General features: G+C 42.5%; 2 protein-coding genes across 3 annotated transcripts in view; one reads left to right on the forward strand and one right to left on the reverse strand.

The window, feature by feature from the left end:
• RAD23B (RAD23 nucleotide excision repair protein B) overlaps positions 1-13,325 on the reverse strand; it is a 33,821-nt gene extending 20,496 nt beyond the window's left edge. The window contains exon 1 of one of the 2 annotated variants that reach the window (XM_089488617.1): positions 13,059-13,325. In XM_089488617.1, the coding sequence (XP_089344743.1) occupies positions 13,059-13,124 (66 nt within the window). In that variant the 5' untranslated portion in view covers positions 13,125-13,325. The remainder of the gene's footprint in view (positions 1-13,058) is intronic. The other variant, XM_089488618.1, reaches the window with a different exon arrangement.
• Positions 13,326-14,034: 709 nt separating this feature from the next.
• LOC149323238 (uncharacterized) lies at positions 14,035-21,617 on the forward strand. Its single transcript, XM_089510443.1, has 4 exons — positions 14,035-14,177; positions 17,177-17,270; positions 17,406-17,442; positions 18,083-21,617. The coding sequence occupies exons 3-4, from the start codon at positions 17,407-17,409 to the stop codon at positions 21,089-21,091; spliced, it is 3,045 nt and encodes a 1,014-aa protein (XP_089366569.1). The 5' UTR covers positions 14,035-14,177; positions 17,177-17,270; position 17,406; the 3' UTR covers positions 21,092-21,617.
• Positions 21,618-21,869: the final 252 nt, after the last annotated feature.

Here is a 21,869-nt window from a genome sequence, read left to right on the forward strand (position 1 = left end):
TAAGTTTTTGACATTGTTTTGCTTTGTTTCATCCTTTAGATTCTTTGCTATATGTCTCTAGGTTTTACCCTCAACTTATCCACAGGTCATAGCAAAATCCATAATTTTGGCCCTAAATCTTGCTCTCGACTTATACATGAGGTCGACTTATGGTAGAGTATATATGGTAATTTTTCTTAGGCCACTTAGCCAGTGCCACAATAGGAGGAAGAAGACTCTAAGGCTACATCTGCACTGCAGAAACAATCCAGTATGACACCAGTTTAACTGCCATGGCTCAATGCTATGGATTTCTAGGAAATGTAGTTTATTGTGGCACCAAAGTTCTCTGATAAGAAAAAACAAATTGCCCCACAAAATTAAAATTTCCAGAATTCCACAGCATTGAGCCATGGCAGTTAAAATGGCGACAAACTGGATTATTTCTGTAGTGCACATAATTCTTCCAACCCTGGTTACAGGAGGAGAGGGTATCTGCAAGCCATCTAGTGAAACAGGTCTTGCGACTTTCCTCTTCTTACAAGTATGTGTGAGCACTTTATCTTGCCATCAATGACCAACAAAATCTTCAGGTAGCTTGAAATTCAGTATCAGGAACAAAACTCAAGTTAGCACCTCACTTTCAAATGAATGCATAAGTACCACAGAATTTTTGCTCCACGATGAAAGATTTCACCATTTTTTTTATAACGGGAGCTGTCTCTCTCCAGCAATATATCTCATTCATAGAACCACAGAGTTGGGAGACACAAGAGCCTGGAGAGAGACTGAGGATCTGAAAGACGAATGAGCAGGAAAGTGGCAGCAACTGCCTTGACAGTGGAAAAGGGCAGCTGGTGACAAAAAGTTTTGGGTATTTGGGGTGGGGGGTGGGTTGGATTTCCAGATTAAGGTTTCTCAACTGGCATTTTAGTCCAACACTACTGAACAGAATCAATTATTTCTGACCCGTGTGGCTTGTTTTGTTTGTTTGTTTTACTCACCTCAATCAATTTCTGCATTAATCTGCTTTTTTTTTTTTTAGCAAGCAGTAATCTATGCAATGAAGAACCAATGAAGGTTTCTTTTCATTCCTATATTTGTTCAAAATCATGCTCAGGGCAATATAATATCATTGCTAATGTCAAAGACACAGGCGTGTTAGACTGGACCAGTATGCAAAGGGATGTTGTAACAACTCTGAGACTAACAGAGAAAGAAATTGGTAGCATAAGCTTTCGTGGGTTTAGGTCTATGTCATCAGATGCATGGAGTATCTGCATACATGTATGTATAAAGGTGATCAATTAGACTTAAGTCTATGAAAGCATATGCTACCAACTTCATTCTCTCAGTCTTGAAGATGCTACAAGATCCCTTTGCATATCTCTGCCAAATGTTTGCATTTTAAAAGCCAGCATTCTTCCCTAGGTTGAACACTTGAAAATGACTCTGAAATCCCATAAAAGAAATCTGAAAACACAAATAAAGGGAATAGAGAGTGTAAATTATAAGCACTAACATGTTCTAACAGTGATAAATTTATATTTTAAGTCTGTGGTCAAAAAAAGAAAACAAACATTTCTCAAGAGGACTGACTACATGGGCAAGCGTCCTCAAACCTTGGGTAAAAAATGTGGCAAGTGTCAAGGAGACAACTTCAATTCAAGATTTGCAGTTGTTGTTAGTAACCTTCACGTCAATCTTGATTCATGGGTGAGTCACTGAATGAGACACCTCCAAGATCCTCTGTCCTCAATGGCTCTGCTCAGATCCTGCAGGCTTAGGGCTGCAGCCTCCCTGAGTGAGTCTAACCATGTTCCTCTCTTTCTACTGTCCTCCACCTTTCCTAACAGGATTATCTTTTCTAATGAGTCATCTCTTCTTATGATGTGGCCGAAGTATGACAGCCTCAATTTAGAAATCTTAACTTCCAGTGAGAGTACAGGCTTGGTCTGTTCTAGGACCCATTAAATTCAACCAACTGAAAAATAGTACAGTGAGCTCGCTTATGCTGAAGTCACCTGAGAAACAAGAGAATGCACAGTGCATGTGCATATCCGCGTAGCGAGCATGAGCCCCATTATATCCAATTGGGCTTGTGAATGGTGTGCAGGGCCGCGGAGTGAGCACGAGCCCCATTGGATATAATGGGGCTCAAGCATATGTGCATTTTGCTTTACACGGGGGGGGGGGGGGTCCGGAACGGATCCCCGCATAAAGCAAGGGCCACTGTACTACATATAATACTTAAGTGGGAAGGCTACTTTTGCTATGAAAGTAGCTGTTAGGAATTAACGTTTCAAATTCGGGCATTCTATGTAAAATAAACCTTTTTATTCAGTAAAGTTCTGTACCAAGGACATGAGGCCATTGTCAGAACAGAATTCGGAGAAACAGAGTGGATCCTAATAGGTAAAGGGGTCAGGCATCCTATCACCCTATTTCTTCAACTTATATGTTGAAAACATTATAAGAAAAGCAGAGTTGGAATCAGAAGAAGGAGGAGTAAAGATAGGAGGAAGGAACATCAACAACCTAGGATATGCAGATGACACCATAATATTGGTGGAAGACATCAGAGACTTGGAACAGTTAAGAAGGAAGGTCAAAGATAAAAGTGTAAATGCAGGTTTAATGCTGAACATGAAGAGAGAAAAATGATCACAGAAGACATACATAAATTCAATCTAGACAATGAGGAAATTGAAAGAGTTAAAGATTTCCTATACCTAGGATCAAACAATGATCAGAAGACTAAGAATGGGAAGAAGAGCTATGAAAGAACTAGGAAATATCTTGAAGAGCAAAGACATACAACTCAACACTAAAGTTAGAATAGTCCAGGTCACTGTATTCCCAATCACCATGTATGGATGTGAGAGCTGGACAGTGAAGGAAACAGACAGAAAGAAAATCAATTCATCTGAAATTGGTTGCTAGAGAAGAGTGCTTAGAATATAGCGCACAGCCAAAAAGACAAACAAATGGGTCCTTGAACACATCAGACCAGAGCTCTCCTTGGAAGCCAAGATGATCCATTTCAGGCTATACTTTGACCACATAATAAGAAGGCATGGATCCATTAGAAAAAACATTAATGCTAGGAAAGGTAAAGAGAAGAAGGAGAAGTCCACAGACCAGATGGATGGACTCAATGGGGGGGGGGGGGGGAAGAGGTTATGAGCATGAGTATGCAGGATCTGAGCAGAGCCATGGAAGATAGATACTCGGAGATGTCTCATCCACAGGGTCGCCCTGAGTCAGTATCCACTTGAGGGCAACTAACAACAACCAAGTTGTAATCCTATGTATGAGAAATGAGAATGTTAATTTGCTGAGATACATTTTGGAACAAATATCCATACAATGGAGCTATTAACTGGTACAAACTGCCTCAAAAAATGTTAATTGTTATTAAAAGATTCAGGAAATGCATGCTGTTTATTTTCTGTCCTATCCTTCTCCTGGTGGGGAATAATAAGTTAAAAGAAAATCCACAAATTCCACTGAAACATTAACTTAAAATACATGTTAAAAGTTAAAAACATATGGTACAACATCACACTATGTATTTACAAAAGTAAGCATTCTTCTTTGGGACTGATACAATTTTTACTCAAATTGGAGTAACATTTTGGAAAATTAGAAATTTGGGTTCATGCATATTCTAAATTGATACCTAATATCCAAACACCACATAATTTATTGCAGTGGCACCACTTCTAATTTCTGCCTGGCAATGACTCCAAATACACAACATTTTATTTGTTTGTTATTTCTATGCCACTTTCCCCTCAATACGGGACCTAAAGAAATTCACAACACAGCTTAACATAAACTACAGTGGGCCTTTGGTATCTGCTGGGGTTTGGTTCCAGGACCTGCCATGGATACCAAAATCCATGGATGCTCAAGTCCTATTAAATACAATGGAACAGTGAAATGGTGTCCCTTATATAAAATGGCAAAATCGAGGTTTGCTTATTGGAACTGATATATATTTTAAATATTTTCAAGCCGTGGATGCTGGAATCTGTGCATAAAAAACAGGATTGAGATCCTGGTTTCGGAGGAAGGAGGGGTCCAGAACAGATCCTCTGGAAATGCCAAGTTCTGACTGTATCTTAAATGATTTTAAAGATAATTAACCACTTAAACTTTAAATAAATTATCCTATTAAAAGAGTGCTAATTTCAAACAATTTAAAAGCACCCTCCCCACACACCTTTCAGGTACAATTAAAATGCCAGTGGTGATAGAGCATAGGGATTGCAACAGTCAGAGGTCCAAATAAAGAAGACAAGAGGCAGGCATCTTAAAAGCCAGTACTCATAATCAATACTCCAAGGCAGTGTAAACACATTAAAATCAGTTACATCACATGAATCCAGGAGTGTTTCAAGTCCATAAACCTTATAGGCTAAATCGTATCAAAGACAGTTGCCTTCTTCCTCTTGCTGACCATATGTGGATGAGATTCAACTGCCTCCACCACAACTTTAACAAAATTATAAAACAGGCAAAACTCAATGTGTAACGTTGCTACAAAATAGCACCAAAAATCAGGACAAAATTCTTTAAGTAACTACCCGAAACAATTTGATGAGATTAAAATTTGTTCATTTATCCTTGGCAGAAGTCAAGCATTAGTCCCATCTAGTGAAGCGCTATCTTGACTGACTGCCAGCTCTCCAGGTTTTGAGACAATTCCAGTCCTATCTGGAGTTGTCAGAAACTGAATTTGTGACCTTTTGTTTCGAAGTACAAGCTCTACCCTAAGCTAAGATTTCTCACCAGTTTCTTTACATACAAGATTGTGTTTATCCTGCTACAGTGTGGAATAGAGAGTAGTTTGTAATAGTGGCTTGTGCAGTAAGTTGAATGCCAATTTTATCTGGCACAGACAACCAGACAGGCAGTTGTTAACAAGGCTTAGCTTCTGCATCCAAGCTCTCACACAAATTGGAGAAATCATCTAGTTCTTCACCATTACACCAGAAATACTGTAATACATGAGTCCAAGAGAAATGATGAAGTAAGCAATACACTGCGAGCCTGTTAAATTATTAAGGTTTGTCTTGAAACTACAACTCTTCAAAATGACATGGAAATGCCTATTCTCTGAATTTGAACTTCTAAACGTACATGGAAAACGTGTGGTGCTCCACATATGTTGGACTGAATCTTATAGCAGATCTAGCCAATGGGGAACAATGATGTGCAGACCAACATCTGGAAGGCCGATATTTGCCATGTAAATTTCAATGTCTCTGATTTTAAGTTCTGGCTTCTACTACACAGTTTCAGGGTAAACTTTGGGGTGAAACAGATGGTCAAAACGAAATGGCTTCTGGCTGCTTTGGAGGCATGGCATTTAGACAGCGCACACCTCCAAAGTGGCCGGAAGCCACACACTGGTCCTTAGCACTGGAGCAAAAAAGAGGCAGGATAAACCAACTCCTGTCAATGCTGGTCAGTCCTTGCGTTCACAGTCTGCCTTGGGAGTGAGCCATGCAGTCAGCAGATTTCCAACCCACTTGTATCTGGAGTGGACTAGGGCTGTTCTTTCGTGCCTGACTGCTCTGGCCCTCTGTTAGTAGCAGAAATGAAATGATTAGAAATGATAAAAGCAGGCAATTCAAGGACCACAAAGCTGAATCAGAATTCCCTGATGCTTTAGTAGGGAATGGGATTTTATCTTTTCATCATTATAACAACCCTACACTTGGATTAAAAATGGGTTCTGCATTATTCTTATTGTAGAAACCCAATGAAATCATACAATTAAAGAACTCAAACCCCAGTAAATACAGTGGGCCCTCCACATTCGTTGGGGTTGGGGGCACTGGATCCCTGTGAAAGTGGGAAAAAATGCAAATAAAAAACCACTGTGTTTTCCCCTGAGAGAACACCTCTCTAGGAATCTCTAGATCCTCCAGCACAACTCTATGGTCAGCATCTGCCAGAGGGTGACACAGAATCATGCTAGGAAGCCTACAAATGCCTAGAGAAATGTTCTCTCTACTAATCCCCAAGTCCTCCAGTGCAACTCTATGCTCAATTTCCAGCAGAGGTGCACTGAAGGACCTAGAAATTCCTAGAAAGAATATATTAATCAAAGCCGCAAATGTGGAAGGTCAACTGTAATTCCTTGGAGCTTTTAGCAATCCGTTTTAACAAGAGGCATGAATATCAACATGAGATTCTTTATTTTCTAGGCTCCAGCTTCTCACCAGTCAACAGAGTTTGGTCACACATGCACTCTGGAAATGATCAAATGGTGTTACAGGCCTGCCAAACTGCTCCTTTGACATCAGTGGTTCCCAACCTTTTCTACACCCCACCTAGGAAATGTTTGCTTATTAGTCCTACAGGAATAATATCACATTTGAAGAAGAAGAGGTCTAATTTCTAATTTTTGAACCAGAAATTGAACAACATACAATACTACAATGAACAAACTGAACTTTAAAAAATAAGATTTTAACTCAGTGCATAAAATATAAATCTCAAGCAATGAAATTCTAACTTATTCAGAAAAAAAAATGATTGAAGACTAGTGACTCAAAGACAAAATCCACTCTTTGTCGCACCCCCTAAAATTCAATCTCGCACCCCCTAGGGCTGTGGGCACCTCAGATTGGGAACCCCTGCTTTGCATCCTAACTGGTGTTGCCAATTTCTGGGGAATTTAATCACTTTCCGTTTATTTTCTGGTCTCCGAAATATTTCAGAGGAATTCTGGGGAATTCAACCTGTTGTTCCCACCCAAACACACCTTCCCGGCTACCGCCCCAAAAACGCCTTCCCACCCAAGAGGCTGATGGGAATTGTATTCCTGTCTGTCTGTCCATTTGAACAGTAGAAGAACTTACTAGTAGAGAACTACATCCCCCAGCCAGGTCAGGCCCACTCCTCACTCACACACCCAGTAGTCCCACCCACCTCCACTCTGGTTGGCTTTTTTCTGTCTGATACATTAACATCCTGCAGAAATAACCCAGCTTCCCACTGCTTAGTGCTCTAGGGAACCCTGGGCATTGAATGTGGAGAGACCTTGGAGCCCCTTGGAGGAGACTCCCTGCAAGAAAGGAGCTGGCTGCATGAGATTTCCTAGACTTAAGTCCACTTCCTCAGGTGCATCTGGATATAATAATAATAATGGTGATGATGATGTAGACAGATCTTGTAACACCTTTGAGACTCAATGAAAGAAAGAAGTTGGCAGCATGAACTTTCCTAGACTTAAGTCCACTTCCTCAGGTGCATTTGGATATAATAATAATAATAATGGTGATGATGATGTAGACAGATCTTGTAGCACCTTTGAGAGTCAATGAAAGAAATAAGTTGGATGCATGAGCTTCCCTAGACTTAAGTCTGCTTCCTCAGATGCATTTGGATATAATAATAATAATAATAATTTTGTAGAGTAATCTCGCAGCCCCTTTGAGACTCCCTGAAAGAAAGGAGTTGGCAGAATGAACTTTCCTAGACTCAAGCGTACTTGCTTAGATGCATGGGAATTATAGTTTATTCTGGCACCAGAGCTCTTTCTCACAAAACTACAATTCCCAGAATTCCCTAGCACTGAGCGAAGGCAGTTAAAGCAGTCTCAAACTGGATTATTTCTGCAGTATGGATTGGACCTTGAGCATTTTTAGTAACTAAGGTCCAAAACACACTGCATAAATAATCCACTTTGAGACCACTTTAACTGCCCTGGCTCAGTGCTAGGGAATCCTGGGAATTGTAGTTTGTTGTGGCACCAGAGCTCTTTCTGACAGAGAAGGCCCAATGTCTCACAAAACTAGTTTCCAGGGTTCCCTAGCACTGGCCCAGGGCAGTTAAAGCAGTCTCAAACTGGATTATTTCTGCAGTGTGTCTTGGACCCAACTCAGGCTGCATCTTCACTCCAGAGACAATCCAGTTTCATACCGTTTTAACTGTCATGGCTCCATGCTATGGGATCCTGGGATATGTAGCTTGTAGCCATTTCGAAGCAGCGCCCATGAAATTTTGTGTCAAAAGAAATAGCTTTAAATGTTTGAAGGGGCCAAATATTATTTTGTTAGTTTCTCGGCCACAGATTAAGGTGTCCTGGGAATTGTAGTTTTATGAGGCATTTAGCTTTCTCTGTCAGGGAGCTCTGGTACCCCGAGAAACTAGAAACCCCAGGATTCCATAGCATGGGACCATGGCTGTTAAAGTGGTGTCACACTGGATTATTTCTGCAGTGTGGATGCAGCCTAAGAGTGCATCTGCATTGTAGAAATTGTGCTGTTTGGTGCCACTTTGGCAGTATTTTCAATGTCAAAATGAACCAGTTTGACACTGCTTTAACTGCCATGGCCCAGTGCTATGAAATCCTGGGAATTATAGTTTGTTGTTGCACCAGAGTTTTCTGGCAGAGGTTAAATGTCTCACAAAACTAGAATTCCCAGGATTCCATAGCACTGAGTCAGGGCAGTTAAAGGGGTGTCACACTGGATTATTTCTGCAGTGTGGTTGCAGCCTAACGTGTTTCTATTTGGCACAAAGCTTCCTGGACCTATTTCATATCAAAATAAACATCTTAATAATATTAGAAGGATTGAAAGATTCTTTGTTTGGTTCAATGATAATTTTGAGAGTTGAAATAAGTTACAATTATTTTTTGTTCAGTTATGTTTACATTTATTTGCAAATATTAACAATTTCCGGGGATTTTGGCTGAATATTCCGGGTAATATTGGGGGATTCCGGGGATTTTGGTAAAACATGCTGGGGATATATCTTGTTGGCAACACTGCTGCTAAAGACTCTTTGCCGTTGCGTCTCTGAAGACCAAACATTTAAGATGGTGAGCAAAGAGTCATTTTGCAACGTATTACAATAAAACAGTGATAATCAGTCATACGGACTCTTTGCTGACATCTTCAGGATGTTAATGCATACCTGTCCAAATCAAAGACCAAACAAAACCTGGTTCTGAAGCAAAATGAAAGCATACAGCCTTGTCTGTACACAAAATTCATCCTCCAGTCAAGAACACTAACGCTGTGAAAAAGTGAGACAGGAGAAAGACACAGAAACTGGGTGCAAAAATTAAGGGCATTGTATCTTTCTGACAGCCAGTGTGGTGCAATGGTTTGAATGTTGTATAATGACTCTTTAAATCAGCATTCAAATCCCCATTCAGCCATGGAAACCCACTTGAGCAGGTCACACTCTCTCAGCCTCAAGAGGAAGGCAAAGGGAAAAACCCCTCTAAACAAATCTTGCCAAGAAAATCCTATGATATAGCCTTAGGGTCACCATAGGTTTGAAATGAAGGCAAACAGTAACACCAAATCAATCTTTCTTAGATGCTAATGTAAAGGAAGCAACACCAAGAAGAAAAAACACACAACACCATGAGATAGTTTCACTGTTCTATTCAGAAAGGTCAAATCAAATCTGCTTTCATCCTAGAGGCATCACTTACCTAACACACAATCACTGATCTGACTGGGATATAGAATATGACTGTACAAGTTAATAGTATCTAAAACATAAAGCAAAAGCAAAAAGATTCTGCACTGAAGGCCTGAACAGGCAGGCCAAAATAATACTGCTTCGGGTCACTTTGGAAGTGTGCTGTTTAAATAAAGCATGCATCCTAAGAGACCAGAAGCTGCGCCAAAGCCATGCTCCAGTCCTAAGGATTGGATCACAGCTTTGGCACAGCTTTGGGCCTTTTAAGATGTGTGTGTGATTTAAGTAGCATTTCTCCAAAGTGACCTGAAACAGCTTTATTTTGGCCTATCTGTTCTGGTCCTAAGTTCACCAGGTACAGTAAATCACTGTTACCAATATTTGGGGAAAGTCCCTACTTTCCAGCATTTCTTCTGAATAAACAATCAATACAACTCTGTCCAGGGAGAGGAAAACACATGCATACAGACACCTATGCCCTTGGGTGCATGTGCCTTCAAGTCACCTGTGGCGACGCTATGAAATTCACAGGGTTTTCTTAGGAAGGGAATACTCAGAAGTGGTTTTGCCAGTCCCTTCCTCTGAAACAGAGCCTACAGAACCTGGTATTCCTTGGCTGTCTCCCACCCAAGGATTAACCAGGGCTGTCCCTGTTTCACTTCCATGAACAGCCAGAATCTGGTGTCTTTAGGGCAGCAGTTCTCATGAGAGTAGAGTAGGGGCACATGAGAGTGGCTCAATGGAGGGCATGAGGCCTGGGAGGCCATGATCCCTTTCCGCCCTCCTCCTCCTCCTCTGCTTCCCAAACGTCTTCTATCTTGGAGGGGAAGAGAAAGATAAAGAAGGCACTTGGAACTTAATCCTGAGCGGGGAGGAGGAGAGCCATTTCTGAACATACTTGAATGTATGAATGAAAGTATGCACAGTGATCACAGTAATGTTTTTATCCATGTACTAGATGGGGGTGGGGTGCACCATGGATGTAGATGCAAAAGGAGTCACAAGCATACAAAGTCTGAGAACAACTATTTCTACTTCCAGAATTCCACAGCCTTGAGCCGGAAAGAGTTAAAGCGGTGCCAAACCAGGTTATTTCTCCCAATTCTAGAAAGTGGGCTTCCTGATCCCTCCTGAACATGCAGAAAGGCACTCTTTCTCACCCACAGTGTTGCCAGTCCAGAGAATTTAATTAATTTCTTTCCGGGGATTTTGACTGAGTAATAATAATAAATATTGGGGGATTCCGGGGATTTTGGTAAAACATCTTGAGGCTTGTTGGCAACACTGCTCACAAGAACAGAAATAGTGCAGAGTCACAGCCAGCCAGCCACTCTCCTTTGGGCCGCTTCCTCGCCCGGCTCTCCCCTCACAAGGCAGCAGGGCCCTTCTAATCTCACACACACACACACACACACACACACACAACGTAGTAGTAGTAGTCATAGCAAAGTACAATAACAGCCCAAAACCACAACACAGTGATACCCTTTTCTTCAAACAAAACATACTGCAGAAATAATCCAGTTTGAGACCGCTTTAACTGCCCTGGCTCAATACTAGGGAACTCTGGGAAGTGTAGTTTTGGGAGACATTGAGCCTGCTCTGTCAGGGAGCTCTGGTGCCACAAGAAACTACAATTCCCAGGATTCCCTAGCAGTGAGCTAGGGCAGTTAAAGTGGTCTTGAACTGGGTTGTTCCTGCTGTGTGTTTTGGACCTATAATGCACAAACTGTGTGATATTATAGCCACTTCAGGGGAATCCTAGAAAGGCAGCCAGTGGACTGGGGAGTTACTATTTTTCTATTGGAGGCTTCTCTCTCCGACCAAGAGAACGGCAATGGCAAACATCCTCCGAACAAAACCAAGAAACCCCAATAACAGAGTCGCCACGAAACAACTTGAAGGTCTTAAGAGCCAACCTAGTGGCTTGAGTGTTTGGCTAGGACATTGGGAGACCAGTGTTCAAATCCAGTTTTGGCCATGGAAACCCACTGGGTGACCTGGAGCAAGAAGTCACGCTCTCTCAGCCTCAGAGGATGGCAATGGCAAGCCTTCTCCGAACAAAACCTGCCAAGAAAACCCCACGATAGGCCTCGCCTTTAGGGTCGCCGTAAGTTGGGAACGACTTGAAGGCACACAACAGCCACAACCTGCAACTAAGGCCCAAAACACACACTCCAGAAACAGTCCAGTCTGAGGCCGCTTTCACTGCCCTGGCTCAACGCTAGGGAATCCTGGGAACGGTAGTTTTGCGAGACACTTAGCCTTTTCTATCAGAGCTCTGGTGCCACATTAAACTAAACATCCCAGGATTCTCTAATAGCAGTGAGCCAAAGGTTAAAATTAAAGCAGTCTCAAACTGGATCATTCCTGTGTGTTTGGGACCCTGGGTGTACTTTGTGCCACTTTTTGCTCGGTGCAATAAAGGCATCCCTGCTTTGTGTATTTGTAGTGCTGCCCCATACTTTGCTATCCTTTCGCGTAGGTTTCCCAGTAGCAGCAGTAATGGCGGGAAGCAGGGAAGAAAGAGGCTGATTTGAGAGAGAGAGAGAGAGAGAGAGTTCCCGCTTTGCTAAAAAGGAAAAGGAGGGGGCTGTTGTCTGGTCGGAGTCTGCGCATGCGCGTTGGGAGACACAGACACCTACGAAGACAGAGAGAGAGAGAGAGAGGCAACCCGAAATACTGCACAGTCACGGCCTCCGGAGCCCCTTTCGGGCCACTTGCCCGCCTCTCCCTCGGCGGAGGGAGCAAGGCCCACGCCCCTGGCTCTAGTCAAGAGCAAAGCACAACAACAATACTCAACAACAACAATAATAATAATAATTAACAATTACTGCAAGCCGCCCTGAGAGCTGAAGGCGCGGGGATAAACACCGTAAACCATGCAAACTCAATGGCCAATGGCAGTTGTCTTTTTGTAAACCGCCTTGATCTTTCGGAAAGGCGGTTTATAAAGAAAATAATAATGGTAATAATACATTTTATTATTATTATTATTACAGTGATAAATTTTATTATATTAATAATAATAAGTTATTATTGTATTATATTAATAATAATTTATTATTAATAATAATTAATTTATTGTTATATTAATACTAACGATATTTATTACTATTATTATATTAATAATAATAATGATATTGTGGGGTTTTTTAATCCTCTACGCAGCGCCATCGGGGCGGCTTACAACATGTCCCCCCCCTTATTATTATTATTATTACTCTAGCCAAAGGAGGAGCATTGACTGAGGAAAGGGCGGAAGGGGAGGGAGAGACGCGAAATGAACTCCGGGGGAAGCTCTTGCGCCAAGGCCTTTGCAAGGAGCCCAGGCTTCTCCCCCGGACAGAGAGGAGCAGGGGAGGCCTAATGTTCAACGCAAGGGCGGCGGCGGCGCCCCTCTCCCTCCCTCCCTCCGCACCCCCCAACTTTTACTACTAGTAGTAATAATAAGACTCGGAGCGGAAGAGGCCTCTGGGAAGCTGGGCCTGTGCTCCCCTCCTTGTAACACTACTACTCCTACTCCTCCTATACTACTGCTGCTGCTGCCCCCGCCGCCATTCCAGGCCCACCCGCCTCCTTCCCTCCTTCTTCCCTTCCTTCCTCTCGGGCGTTCGCACCGTCTCCTCGGCGTCGATGTCTATCTTGAAGGTCTGCTGCTGCAGCGTCTTCAGCGTGATCTGCATGGCGGCGGCGGCGGCGGCTGCTCGGCCTCGGGCAGGCCCCCCTCTCCTCCTCCTGCTGCTGCTGCTGCTGGCGCCTTGGGCCTCGCGGAGGACGCTGGGCCGCAGTTGGGGTCTTCCCCCTCTCCTTCTCTCCCTCTCTCTCCCCTCCTCCCTTCCTGCCTCCTGTGCGCGCGCCTTCCGCTCTCTCAAGCCTACTAGCTGGGCTCCTCCGAGGGAGGGAGGGAGGAAGAGGTGGAGATGGTGGGCGGGGTTAGAACGTGCCATACACGCACGCGCGCCCTCGCGCACAGAGGAAGGCAAAAGGAGGCATTGGTGGGCGGGGTTAGAAGGTACAGAGCGCGCGCGCGCGCGCGTTCTCTCTCACGCTCACACACAGTAGGCAAAGAGGAGAGGCGTCGGTGGGCGGAGTTAGAACGTGCCATGCCCGCGCGCGCGTGCGCGCACGGCGCTTACGCTAGGCGGGGGGGCGGGGCGGGGAAAGGCAAAAAAAAAAGGAGGCGTTAACTGAAACTTCCCACGCTGGGACTCGACCAGCACCGTCTATAGCTGCAGGCTCCGCCTCAGCCGTGATGACGACATCGAGTCTCGTGACACCACGCCGCCGTCGTCGTCGTCGCTGAGGCTCTCCTCTTCCCCCCCCTCCCTTCAGGTGAGAGGAAGGAAGGCGGAGGGAAAAAAAGTCCGCACGCGGGAAAGGCAAGCGCCGGAACTTCTTTTTTTAACTTCCCTTTATCGTTATTATTAATCCGCCCTGTGTTGGAGGAACTGCGCATGCGCGGTGAGGCGGCTGTCGCCCTGGAAGAGGATTGTTAGAAATCGAAGGAACGGGAGCGGCGCGGTCCTTCCGGGGAATTCCCCAGAATCAGGGGAATTTCCTCCCTTTCCGTTCCTTTTCCGGGTTTTCCAAACTTCCAGGCATTTTGAGTAGCTTAGTCCTTTCTTTCCGTTGCTTTCCCAGGTGTTCAACATTTTGCCTCCACTTTCCAGGGCATTTTGGTGCAATCTTCGGTGTTTTAACGGGGGAATTCCGGGGAATGTGCTCAATCATTCCAGGTAAATCCACTTTGACTCCTTAGAGAGTAGAGATAGGGAGGAGGGGAAGTAGTGCAGTCCTTCCAGGGGATTCCCCAGAATCAGGGGAATTGCATCCCTTTCTGTTCCTTTTCCGGGGGCTTTGGGGATATTTCCAATATCAACGACAGGTTCATAGATCAGTCGACCGACCATAGAATAAACAATAAACACATACACTTTATCCTTATACCCGGCCTTTCTGCCGCGGCAACCGAGGCGGCTTACGCGACTGGAATAATGCATACTCTCAATAAATGCATCCCTTTAAAACAGGATTAAAGACAACGCACTTTTAAAAAGATTAAACCTGTTCAAATGAGGGCAGTTTCCTAGCAGGGGCAGTGCTTGCATAAAGTAGGGTTGTTACAAAGCAGGCGGTCCCTATAGGTTGGGCCACGTAGGGCTTTACAGGCAATAGCCCTCTAGGACTGGAGGTTGCACCCAGTCCCTGGTTTGGGGGCCCCTACCGTAAATACCTCCATTATGTCTGGATTCAACTTGAGCTTGTTTTCCCTCATCCGATCCATTACTGCCTGAAGACACTGGTTGAGGGGAGAGAGGCCATCTCTCATTGTCACTGATGACCAGGACATGGAGAAATATATTGGGGTGCCATCAGCATATTGATATCACCCGGCCCCATATCCATGGATGATTTCTCCCAGCGGCTTCATATAGATGTTGAATAGCATCAGGGACAGTATGGCGCCCTGAGGGACACCACAATGAAGCTCTGTTGTTGAAGAGTGACTGTCCCCAAGCATCACCCTGGAATCTACCTGAGAGGAAGGAGCGGAACCACTGCAACCCAGTGCCTCCAATTCCTGGCTCTCTCAGGCGTTCCAGAAGGATATCATGATCTACTGTATCAAATGCCGCTGAGAGGTCAAGCAACACCAACAGGGTCACGCTCCCTCTGCCGATGGCTAGATGAAGGTCCTCAGTTAAAGCGGCCATGGCAGTCTCCACCCCATCCCCGGTCCTGAATCCCGTTTGAAATGGATCAATAAAATTGGCTTCATCCAAGACCGCTTGGAGCTGAAGAGCAACCGCCCTCTCGATCACCTTGCTCAGAAATGGCAGATGAGAAACAGGCTTATAATCATTCGTGTCCAGGGAGGGTTTTTTTCAGAAGCAGTCTAACAACCACTTCCTTTAAGGCAGATGGTACACAAGCTTCCCTAAGGGATGCATTGATGACACGTCTAAGAAATGCCACCGAGGCGTCACTCCCACCCCCAGACAGACAGCCACGATGGGCAGGGAACGAGGGGGCACGTCGTCTTCTTCACTTTTCCAAGGGTCTTGTCCACGTCATCAATAGTCACCGACTCGAACCGATCCAGTTTAATCTCAAAAACGGGTTTACTGGACACCTCATCAGTCGATTCTGCTGTAATCTCGGCATCCAAGTTGGCTTTTATCTGCAAAGTAGTTGTTAAAAGTGTCACAGCAGGCCGTTGTCAGGTTAAGTAAAGGGTTCAGTACAAGTGGAGTCTGTGTCAGTTCCCTTACCACCCTAAACAGCTCTGCCAGACATGACTCTGCAGATGCAATAGGTGCAGAGGAGAAAGAATTACGTGCTGCATTTATTGCCTCTTTATAGGAACAAAGAAACTTCTTACACTGAATCCTGTCAGATAAGAGTCGAGATTTTCACAGGGCACACTCAAGTCATTGTCCAACCCGCTTCAACTTCCTAAGTTCTTCCGTATACCATGGTTGGCGGTTTCAAGCAGGTTGGAAAGGATGCTTTGGAGCAATCATGTCAATAGCTCTGGTAAGGTCGACGTTCCAGGTGTTGACCAGGGCTTCGACAGAATCACCAGCATCACCAACCAAGGAACCCTCCAAGGCTTTCTGGAATCCTATTGGCTCCATTAGTCTTGGAGGGTGCACCATTCTAATGGGTCCTCCACCCCCGTTGGGACAAAAAGTGGCTCTCGGTCCAACCCTGATCCGTCTGTGACAGTGCGGTGGTATTAATTACCCCCGCCCACGGATATTCCTGCTCCGTGCTGAAGACCGCATCGAAGGTATGACCCGCATAGTGCGTTGGCCCAGAAAACAATTGAGATAGGCCCATGCCTGTCATGGGATCCATGAACTCCCGAGCTGCACCTGTTAAACTGGTCTCGAGTGGGATGTTGAAGTCATCCAGAATTAGAAGTCTGGGTGACTCCAGCAGTAACTCTGAGACCAACTGCGTCAGCTCAGACAGAGAGTCTGTAAGGCAATGGGGTGGACGGTAAACCAACAGGATCCCTATACTATCCCTGGGCTTAGGGCTTAGGTACATACACTCGAAGTGGTCTGTTTTCCAGACAGGTATCCTGGTCAAGGTGAGACTAGAGCCACTCCGCCCCCTCACCCACTTCCCCTTACCTGCTCACTAACAGAGTAACTGGCTGGGAGAGCTTGATTCCAAGTGATGGCACTATCATCTCCCAGCCAGGTCTCTGTAAAACAGGCCAGGTCGACTTCCTCATCCATGAGGAGACTCTGGATTAGATGAGTCTTATTCTTAACCGACCTGGCATTACAAAGGAGCAGAGTGAGGTTCTGTGGCATGGTTGGTAATCTCCCTAGCCTATTTTGGGTAACAGAATGAACTGAAGGTGGGATCGCTTTCAGATATTGAGCCCACCTTCCTTTGTAACAAAATTACATGTTGGTGGTGTTGTCACCATATCTTCCACTGCCCTGCACAACCTTGATCGCTGCTCCCAGAGCCTCCTCTACTGACTCTCCCCCATTGCAATCCATCTGATTGACTGTTTTATTAGTCCCAGAATTTGCAGACAAATTGACCTAAAAAACACCATCTGATCTGCAGCACTCAGGGGAAGATGGTCCGGGGCTTGGTTTGAAGTCTGTGCCTCTGGCTCCTCCTCTGTAGCACTTCTCTCATATCAACAACAAAGTGCAAGATAAGGGATTTTGAATAATTTAGTCTTTTTTTCCCACTACTTTTCCAGGTATTCAAAATTTTGCTTTCATTTTCCATGGGATTTTGAGATAATCTTCGGAGTTTTAACAGGGAATTCCAGGGTATTTGCTCAATAATTTCAGGTAAATCCACTTTCAATTGTTGGCCGTGGCGGGTTTGGCTATACTCTGCGACTGTGTTTTGTATACTTCTGTTCTCTTAGCAGTTAGCCTAACCTTGCTGTTTTGTTTTGTCTTGTTTTATTTCCAAAATGGAAGAATGGACCGCTTTATGTCAAGGAAATCTAAACCTGAGGTGAGATTCTGAAATAATATCATCATCATCAGAATTTTGTAAGACGTTCAACATGATTTAGCTTATAGTCTATGTTTATACTCTTTACATTGTTTTATTTATTTATTTATTTATTTATTTGTGTGTGTGTGTAGATATAATTTATTTATTATTTGTTATTTTATTTTATTTTAGGATTGGAATGGGGGAGGTTGAGAAGGGGATAAATTTGTACTTTATTGAATTGTTATGCTAGTTGCTATGCAATTTTTTGGTTATTTTTGATGTTTCTGCTATGGATTTATTTTTGGCCATTTACTGCTATTGCGATTTGCTGTGTTATTTTCTGCTATTGTTATTTTGCCATGATTATTGTTATTTTGCCATGTATTCTGAGGATTAGTTTTTAAGTTGTATTGCTTTGCTATGTTAATTGTTATGTAGCTTTTATTGCTAATATTGTTGTTGCTGTTTGCTATATAGTCTTTTTCTTATTTATGGTTGTTTTGAAATGCTATGTTATTTTTATCCTATTGTGATCGCTATGTATTTTTCTCACTGTTGTAACCCGCCCGGATTCTTAATGATTGGACGGGCTATAAATAAATCATTTATGATGATGTAGGTACCTCCCTGATCATTTATTATTTTCCCCCCACAGGAAGACCTTTCGAAAACTTGTCCATCAGGAGTTACTCCAAAAAAGCAAAGAAAATTGCTCAATGAGGAGTCAAGTGACAGCAGTGTTGTTTGGCCTCCACAAATCTCTACAGAGGAAACTTATTCTGCCACAAAGAGTTTAGTGGAACTTCAAGATTTTTTCACGGTTGACATTAACCAAATTAGTACTTGTGAACAAAAAAAACGTAGAAAGTATTTTAATATGTTTTCATCAAAATGGCTCGATATTCCAGAATTCCAAGGATGGCTAGAAAAATCCACTAAGAAATCAGGAGATCATGAACTAGCTTATTGCAGAGTGTGTGATACAGACATCACAGCTCGCAAACGTGATATCTTCAAACATAATTTGTGTAAGAGACATGTTCTTCGTTTGCAAGAAATTAAAGGAAGCCTCAGTCTTGAAGAAATGGTTACCGAATTAATTGGCCAACAACAAAAAGGGGTAGAAGAGGAAAAGGATTCTGCCACTGAATCAAAGGCTATGAGTACTTGTGAACAAAAAAAAGGTAAAAAGTATTTTAATAAGTTTTCATCAAAATGGCTCGATATTCCAGAATTCCAAGGATGGCTGGAAAAATCCACTAAGAAATCAGGAGGGCATGAACTAGCTTATTGCAGAGTGTGTGATACACACTTCACAGCTTACAAAAATTATATCCACAGACATAATTTGAATAAGAGACATGTCCTTCGTTTGCAAGAAATTAAAGGAAGCCTCAATCTTGAAGAAATGGTTACCGAATCAATTAGCCAACAACAAAAAAGGGCAGAAGAAGAAAAGGATTCTGCCACAGAACCAAAGGCTATGAGTACTTGTGAACAAAAAAAAGGTAAAAAATTCTTTAATAAGTTTTCATCAAAATGGCTCGATATTCCAGAATTCCAAGGATGGCTGGAAAAATCCACTAAGAAATCAGGAGGGCATGAACTAGCTTATTGCAGAGTGTGTGATACACACTTCACAGCTTACAAAAATTATATCCACAGACATAATTTGAATAAGAGACATGTTCTTCGTTGGAGAGAAATTAACGGAAGCCTCAACCTTGAAGAAATAGTTACCGAATCAATTGGCCAGCAACAAAAAAGGGCAGAAGAAGAAAAAGATTCTGCCAGAGAACCAAAGGCTATGAGAACTTATGCACAAAAAACAGGTAAAAAGTATTTTAATAAATTTTCATCAAAATGGTTCAATGTTCCAGAATTCCAAGGATGGCTACAAAAATCCACTAGGAAATCTGGAGAGCATGAACTAGCTTATTGCAGAGTGTGTGATAGAGACATCACAGCTCACAAAAATGATATTGACAGACATAATTTGTCTAAGAGACATATTCTTCGTTTGCAAGAAATGAAAGAAAGCCTCAATCCTGAAGAAAGGGTTATCAAATCAATTAGCCCACAACACAAAAGGGCAGAGGTAGACCTAGCTGTTTTTATAGCCGAACAGAATTTACCTTTGCAAACAATGGATGCTCTGGTTGAACTCCTTCCAAAGATTTTCCCTGACTCAGAAATAGCTCAAAGCCTTACCCAACACTGCACAAAAAACACTGCTGTGATAAGAAACTCTCTTGGTGTTGAGTTTAAGAAGGAGTTAAAAATACTCTTGGGCACACCAGGTAATTATTTTAGTATAGTGATGGACGAAACAACCTATATATCTTCCACTAGGCAGTGTGCGTTTGTTGTAATATATTATGACGATCAAGTGAATGAAATCAAAACAAAATTGTTTGATATGAAAGAGTTAAAATTGTCTACTGTTGATGACTTGGTAAGGTGTTTAAAAGATATCCTCAACGATAACAATGTACCATTACGAAATCTTGTAGGATTTTCCTCAGACATGACGAACGTAATGTTTGGTGAACATCACTCTCTTATCTCACGTTTGAAAACAGAACTTCCAGATGTTGTGTTCACAAAGTGTTCATGTCACCTTATTCATTTGGTAGCTTCAGAAGCTTGTTTGAAGCTACCTAGAAGTGTGGAAGATCTCCTACAAAATTTAGGGTCGCACTTTAGCCAAAGTTACCATAGCGAACAGAATTTAGTGGAATTTCAAGAATTTTTCAAGGTTGAAGTTCGCAAAATATTAAATCCTTCAACAACACGGTGGCTTTCTGTAAAAGCATGTGTAGATAAAGTACTGGAACAGTACACAGCACTGAATGCCTATTTAAGACAAACAGTTTTTGATGATCCGTCGAAAACCACTGAAGAAATGTTGAACACCATGAACAATAAGTTTACTGAGATCTATCTGGAATTTATGTCATATGTTCTTGGATTATTTACTGACTTTAATACCATGTTCCTGTCTGAGAGCCCTCTGTTACACAAAGTAAAGCCTGAAATCCAACGACTCCTGAAGACATTGACTAGTAACTACTTAAAACTACATGTTGTCAGAACCAAAGACATATTCAGCGTTGACCATAAGGACCCAAATAATTTTATCGCCAAGGAAGATATTTACTTGGGACTTCAAGCTCATGAGTCTTTATCAAAGCTAAAGGATGACACAGAGGTTTCAGAACAAGAATTTACATTTTTCTTTGAAACTTGCCAAAATTTCTACATCGAAGCAGTCAGCCAAATAAAGAAGAAATTTGTTTTTGAGGATGAAATTTTTTCAGTATTAGAGATTGTAGATCCAGTGATAGCACAGTCCTTTCAAGTTAGATCACTGGGGAAAGTGTTCAACAGATTTAGCTGCTTAAAGGAGAATGTCAACAAATTAAAGGCAGAGCAAGAGTGGCGAGAGCATGCATTATTAGAATTTGAAACTCACAGATTGGACTCTTCTCTGCCCCCTGAAAAATACTGGCAGAAAGTATTTTCTCTTAAAAATCCTGTTGGTGCTCCTTTGTTTGGGGAACTAAAAAAAGTTATCCGACTCCTTATGGTACTGCCTTTTTCAAATGGCTCAGTTGAGCGTATATTCAGTGTACTCAATAACATGAAAACTGTAACATTATAATAGTATGTTTGGTGACAACCGAAGAGGGCATTACTGATAAAGGTGGATGCGTGAAATTTGAACCTTCACCAGCCATGCTGAAAGCAAGGATTTGGAAATAGGTTTAGCTTTCTTTGGTCAACAAAATCAAAGGGATTTTTGATTTCTCATCATTTTTGTATGTGATTATTGTTATAATTGTGATTTAAATTTAAGGTAGGCCTATAAGTTTTTTTAATATTATTTTACTTTGTTTAGACTGATAATTTTATTGTCATTTTGCTAAGACTGACTTTGTTACTTTGTTAAGATTGATTTTTATTTCAAACGTGTGTTAAGACTACATTTTCCCCTTGAAAGTAACACACATTAGCCAATAAGATAAATTGTAAGCATAATAAGCCTTATCAAAAATCAGTTTCGGCTCTCTTGAAGCCCAGTTGTTCAGGTTGAAAACATATAAACGATGACATTTATTTGTAATGTGATATAAATTTGCTTCCATGTGATAAACTCCTTTGTAATAAATAAAAAAGGAGCTTCCTTATCAGAGGCTTTGTTAACTGAGGTATGCCTTTCTGGCAGAAAGACAGCATGTAAATTTAATAATTAATTATTAACTGTGAGCAGAGAACTAAAGTATTTTAAATCCAGGGTGACCAGGTTTTCCAGGACATGCCCTACATTTCAACCTTCTCCCCAGGAGGAATTTCAAAATGCCCTCCATTTTGAGCATGACTAAGAAGCATGCATTTACATTTCTGTGAGCATTTTTGGCTCTTCTTTTGCAGCGTCCTAC

This window comes from Sceloporus occidentalis, unplaced genomic scaffold (assembly GCF_023333645.1).
Source record: "Sceloporus occidentalis isolate IW3139 unplaced genomic scaffold, rSceOcc1.0.p SCAF_1, whole genome shotgun sequence".
NCBI classification, from domain to species: domain Eukaryota; kingdom Metazoa; phylum Chordata; class Lepidosauria; order Squamata; family Phrynosomatidae; genus Sceloporus; species Sceloporus occidentalis.

Excerpts from the sequence above, each read along its gene's own strand:
- LOC149323238 (XM_089510443.1), top strand. The coding sequence starts at position 17,407 with ATGGACCGCTTTATGTCAAGGAAATCTAAACCTGAG. Across the intron at positions 17,443-18,082 it reads CAAGGAAATCTAAACCTGAG|GAAGACCTTTCGAAAACTTG; the intron begins GTGAGATTCTGA and ends TTCCCCCCACAG.